General features: G+C 36.9%; 2 protein-coding genes across 2 annotated transcripts in view; one reads left to right on the forward strand and one right to left on the reverse strand.

The window, feature by feature from the left end:
- The window catches only part of LOC118740651 (golgin subfamily A member 6-like protein 22), a gene marked incomplete at its 5' end in the record, with an annotated part of 500,945 nt that overhangs the window by 492,794 nt on the left and 2,022 nt on the right, over positions 1-6,129 (reverse strand). The window contains 3 exon segments of the mRNA XM_036472264.1: positions 768-958; positions 1,077-1,211; positions 4,969-5,119. Coding sequence (XP_036328157.1) covers positions 768-958; positions 1,077-1,211; positions 4,969-5,119 — 477 coding nt within the window.
- LOC118740652 overlaps positions 1-6,129 on the forward strand; it is a 60,305-nt gene that overhangs the window by 6,992 nt on the left and 47,184 nt on the right. The gene's annotated exons all lie outside the window — the stretch shown is intronic.

The following is a 6,129-nucleotide window of genomic DNA, read 5'->3' on the forward strand; positions in this document are numbered from 1 at the left end:
ATCTTCATCTTCAACTTCATCTTCATCTTCATCTTCATCTTCATCTTCATCTTCACCTTCATCTTCATCTTCATCTTCATTTTCATCTTCATCTTCATCTTCATCTTCATCTTCATCTTCATCTTCATCCTCATCAAGTCCTTTCTAATGGAAAGGAAATATGGCTACGCAAAAGGCTTTAGCTGAAAGAATTTCGTAATAGTTCTGTCCCAGCTCGGTACTAGTACCATTTAGTTATTGCGAATTGGTTGAGGTGTCGAGATGATTTTCCGTACTCCTTTGCGTTTCTAAATGAGATTCAAATGAAAGCTGTATCTTATATTTAGGGCGACATAAAAATAATCATGCTTAAAAAAAAACAGTTGGCTGTATGAGTAAAATAAGAATTGGGGATATGCTGCAGCACGTTTAAAACAAGAAACGGCTAACTCAAGTAAGGGAGTGTGTTGACACTGTTGCTGTTGCCTGCTGCTAACGCTCAGCACTTAAAATATGTACACGCTAAAATAAATGGCTCTATTGCTCGAGGCATATTTGCTTGAACGGCGAATGCTGCACATAAACATTATAAAAGCAAAAAACAAATACAAAAATAAAAGTAGCAAAAAGTAAGTAATTATAAAATACAACTTGGGAGCGCATCACCCAATTCGCGACTCCGACTGCGCGCTTTTAAATTGCATAAGTAAATCATGTTTATTATTTTACCAGCGTGACATTAGAACCGCAGACATTAACCATAGCCACAGCAATTAAGTTTAACTCACCGCAATAAGTCCATGCCTCGTTCGGCATCTTCGGTTTTGTAGCGGTCTTCAAGTTCATTTTGCGCCTTATTGCGCTCTTTAATATTCTCTACACGTTGTTGTTCTTCTTCCACATATTTCTGACGTTCACGTTCCCATTTGGAGCCTTGTGCTTTTAAGCGTTCCGCATTGCGTTCACGATTCGTTTTTAGCTAATTGTTAGCGGAGGAGACGACACATTTTTTGTTGAAATTTTTTTTAAATTAAATTTGCAAGAAAGTTTTTGTAATTTTGTACTTTACCTACATATAATTTATTTGATCAACTTACCTTAGCGCGCTCTTTTTGTATTTCTTTATTCGCAATTTTGTTAACAACAAATATTGGATCATCTGCCAGTTCTTCGGGTATCTCATCCGTTTTGCCTTCGATTATTAGGAGACGTTCACGTTCGACTTCTCGGAGCTAATAATTTTGGAAGATTTGGAAAAGAAGGAAGGGAAATGAGCACACAGTTGATAATGAAAAAAAGGAAATGGTTGAGAAATGAATGAAAATAAAATAAAATAAAAAAATAAAGTGCGCTTCACTAAATAATCTATAGCACGTACATATATATATATGTTTGTAAACAGCTAAAATATAAGCAACAACGTATTATGCATTAAACCACATTTGTATGTATGTTTATGAGTGTCAGACCCAATACTACTATTGCATTTATTTGCATGCCTTCTTGTCACATAACTGTCAAGCTGTCAGTGACTTGGGCCACAGAAATATTGGCAACGATCTATGTATATTAGCTTGGCACGGAACTATGTATATAGGTAGAATTTTACTAAATGAAAATTAAATTGCAAATATAAAATGCAGACATTCATTCCATTGACATTTTTATGATTGCAACACATCGCCCAGTTTTGTTTTATTTTTTTTTGTGCGCTTAATAATGTGTCTGACGTTCTTTCTGCGTGAAAGATGGATATACACAGGCGTAGTGAATGTCACACTTGCCAGCCGTTATATATCCGTTAAATGTGATTTTTTCCGTTTAGGCAATTTTACACCTGAAGCTTTTCGTTTAAGGCTTCATGTAATTCTAATAATCCCTATACAAAACATAAACGATCTGAAATTCGCCGATAAGACGTATTGCTAGATTAGATAGAATGTTAGAATTTATTAATTTGGCTTAAAAATCTCAGAATTGCTGTCACTAGGTTCTAGTGAAATGGTCGGATGTCTCATTACCAGGTACAAAGGTTTCAAAAGGGAGTACTAAAATACACTCTCTGCAGCAGATCACTTTCTGAATTTGTATAAAATTGGCGAACGAAACATCGCTCTGGGATCAACAGCACATCAGATTCGAAATCAGAGATTAACTCAATCGATGAAATGGTGGCTGCAGTGGATCTGCTCAAGAGGGTCCTGCTGGAATCCTTCCAGTACCTGCAGCACAGTTTCTGGTTCCACCATGATGAAATTTAGGGTTCCGTGGTGGAACGACGAACTGGATGCAAAACGCAAGTCTGTCATAAAGCTTTTAAACATGGCGAAAAGATCACATCAGTGGGAAGAGTACAACGCTGCTCTCACTGACTATAACAAACGAGTCGCTTAAAGAGGGAATTATGGAGACAGCGTCAATAGGGTCAATAAAGACACTGCCTGAAGACTAACGTCTCTATAAAATTTTATCAAAGGAATCTTCTAACGGGATAGTTTTCTATGAAGGCAGGTTGGAAGGATAGTGGGATGGCAATGGGACTTTTCCAGCACTCCTACAAAAAAGTATCACGGACATCCTTGGTCCCCTGGCCTGTCGTTTTAGGGCAGATCTATTAGCTTAACTTCCTTCATTCTCAAAACAATGGAGAGACTGTTAGACCTCTATAATAGGAATAAACTAATCGTGTCTATACTGTTACATCACACACAATTCGCTGATATTAGAGGGAAAACAACTAATTTGGCTTTACGGTGTCTGGTTAGTAAGATCGAAAGCGCCTTTGAGTACAACCCTTGGACACCGCGGCTTTGGACAATACTGCCTATGGCTCTCAAGGGCATTGGTCCAAAGAGCATATAACCATCTATGGGCTCGATCGATGAGGTGCCTTATGGGCGTGAAATCACGTCATCCTTGGGCCACACTCAAGTGAAGACCAGAGCTGTGAGAGGCTACCTATAGGGGAGACCCCTTCTATCTCCCTTGCTCTGGTTTATTGCAGTATACGGTGTTCCAGACTGAAGTCTTAGTAATCCTAATCTTGTTTTATTTTCTGGTACCCATGCAGCCAACCGAGCTCTCTAAAAACAAGATGCTGAAATCTAAATTTGTTAAAGACTGCTATAACACGCTTCAAATTCTGTGGCCTTAGTTGTTCCTCTTCGAGAACCATATTTGCTAAAGGGGGAACACTCTGGGTGGCTATAGACAGGTCAGGCTCTTCGGCTGGCTTTTAAATAGATCGGATATCATTCAGTTAAATATAAATGTCATCAGGCTACTCTCTGGGTACCTAAGGATCCACAACTAACTACGATTTCATATGCACCGAATAGATGTTGTGGGGGTGTCGAAATGCCGACACTGCCTATGCGGACGAGGAAACATAGAACATTAGGTTTGCTGCACAAAAGCGTTCTAAAGTACGGGAAAATAAACCTTTAACCTAAATACTTGGCATTTTTACACTCGGAAATATGTATGCCCATCGTTTCTCATCAGAAGAATAAGGACATTTTGCTGAATAAAAATACTCAGCTACGAAAAAAATAATGCAAAAATTCCATCACGTAAATTTTATAAGAAAATTCGTTTTTCATTTTTCTTAGCGTTCTTAGTAGTTTTAAGTAAAAGTTAAAGTTTAGTTTAACAAATTAAATATTGCAATATGGGTATCAAACAAAAGAGGGTTAGGAAAGTTTACTGTCGAAAATAATTCTTAGGAAGGTTGCCACCCGCCTGAAAAAGTATATTCAATTAAGTTGATAAAATAAATTAAATATTACAACACGGGTATTAAACTAAAGGGGTTTAAGAAAGTTTACTGTGTAACATATTTTTGAAGCGGGTTGCCACCTATTTGAAAAATTCAATTCAGAAAAGTTACGTATTGAATTAGTATACCATTGAGGAAAGTGCGCGATATGTAGACTCGTGTTATACGACTATACATAAATTAAATTCGAGTGAGAAAGTAAATACTTGACCTGCTTTTTAAATACCTTCGAAAATATATTAACTAACACCCGCATTCATAGAAATAAAGAATGATTCATTAATCGAAAATGTATTTAAAAATCTCACCTTATAAAGCTCTTTAAATCTATTTTATTTTTATGAATGAGGCCATACGAGTTGTGGGAGGGCGTTACTCCACCAAAAAAAAAAATACTTTTACGGCGCATAAAAGCACTCTTGTACAAAATTAAAATGTGTACTGTATTTTTACTTCAAAAATATGGTCCCCGTAGTTATAACATGCCCTTTTCACCGCAGTATTTATTGATAAGTGTATGGTTCAATGATAATAGCTTAAATACCACTTCAGTCTATTTAAGATTTGTAGTAGCTCCCGCCATTAATGTAATACATACTTTGGACATATATATGTACATATGTATGCATGTATATATGTATGTAAATACGTACTACAATGAAATTGTTATACAATACTTGCACGTAAAGAATACTTTAATTTACTTTTACTTCTACTTTGCATTTGTTCGAGGCATTTTCATGTCAGAACTTCATCAAAATAAATTGAAAGGAAATATGAGAGCGCTAACTTTAACGGCTCAAGTGTCACTGCCGTTGGTGGCTTAAGGAATGATATGAAAACTTCCATTGGTTTTTTAAAGTTTTCAGTTTCTTATGGACCGTGCATAAGAAGTCAATAAATTTATAAGAATTTGACATTAAACAATTTCAACAATGCCTATGTACTCACTCATTGTATTGCTAAGATGGTATTTAATATGTGTGTTACGGTACTCGATTAACTGGTAACTTACCGGCACCAAGGTAAAAAAATAAAACCTCCTAAACTAAGAAGTGTCATTTAACAAAAGTTTACTTTGAGCCTAAGTTTTTTTCAAGTTTTTCAGGACTTATGTTAATACTAAATTATTAATTTACTCAACCCTTGTTTTTAATTGCTTGTCGTTAATTTTTACCACATCCCTCCCCTCTCTCGCACTCTCTACTCACCGCTCTTGCTGTTATGCGTCGCTCCAATTGATTACGATGCTCCTCCTCCAGCCGTTTGCGCAATTCGCTCATGAATTTGTGATCCGTCAGACGCACTACATTTGTACCAATCAAACGCTCCAGAGCGGCACTTATGCGCGGCAAGTTGAAGCTGCAGCGAAATGTTAGAAGAATAAATGAGTTTTAATCAAATTTTTATTACACTTTATTACGAATAATTTCTTCCACAACAATTAAAATACGCATGTTCGTATGTGCTTTTTCCAGCCATTTTAATAATTTGTAATAATAAATTTATGGCGACATTTACTCGCTACTTTCGTTCACAGTGCCTGATTTAATGGTTTTTCCATAAATTTGCCTTCAGCAATTCACTTCAACGAATAGCTTGCAATTGTTTTTCTGCAAATTTCCCAAAGTTGTTTATGCCTACTCATTGTTAAGTAAGTATGTATGTATGTACAGACAAAAGTAAGCCGGGTAAGGGAAGAAAATAAAATGACTCACAAGCGTTTAGCGTTATTCTAATAACATTGAACGAAGAACAAAAACGAGAAAATGGCAGTAGGTTGGAAGTTTTGTTGACAAATTTTTTATATACAATGTATGCATGCAGATAAAAATATGGATACATACATATGCACATATGCACTAGTGATGCACAGAACCGAGGAACCGGAACCGGAGAGCCGACCGGCCCGGTTCTTACAAGAACCGAAAAACGGTTCCAAAAGAACCTAAAAACGGTTACGGAAGAACTGAAACTCAATACCAAAAGAACCGAAAAACGGTTCCGGAAGAGCCGAAACTCGATTCTGATATGACCGAAAAACGGTTTCGGAAGAACCGAAATTCGATTCCAAAAGGACTGAAAAACGGTTCCGGAGAACCGAACCACGATTCCAAAGTAACCGAGAAACCGTTCAAGAAGAACAGAAACTCGATTCCAAAAGAACCCAAAAACGGTTCCGGAAGAACTGAAACTCAATACCAGAAGAACCGAAGCTCGATTCCAAAAGAACCTAAAAACAGATCCCAAAGAACCGAAACTCGATTCTCAAAGCACCGAAACTCGATTCCAAAAGAACCGGAACCTGTTCCAAAAGTACCGAAACTCGATTCCAAAAGAACCGGAACTTGGTTCCAAAAAGACCGAAACTC

The sequence above is a fragment of the Rhagoletis pomonella genome, unplaced genomic scaffold, assembly GCF_013731165.1.
Source record: "Rhagoletis pomonella isolate Grant_MI unplaced genomic scaffold, Rhpom_1.0 Rhpom_scaffold_00006, whole genome shotgun sequence".
In the NCBI taxonomy this organism is placed as follows: domain Eukaryota; kingdom Metazoa; phylum Arthropoda; class Insecta; order Diptera; family Tephritidae; genus Rhagoletis; species Rhagoletis pomonella.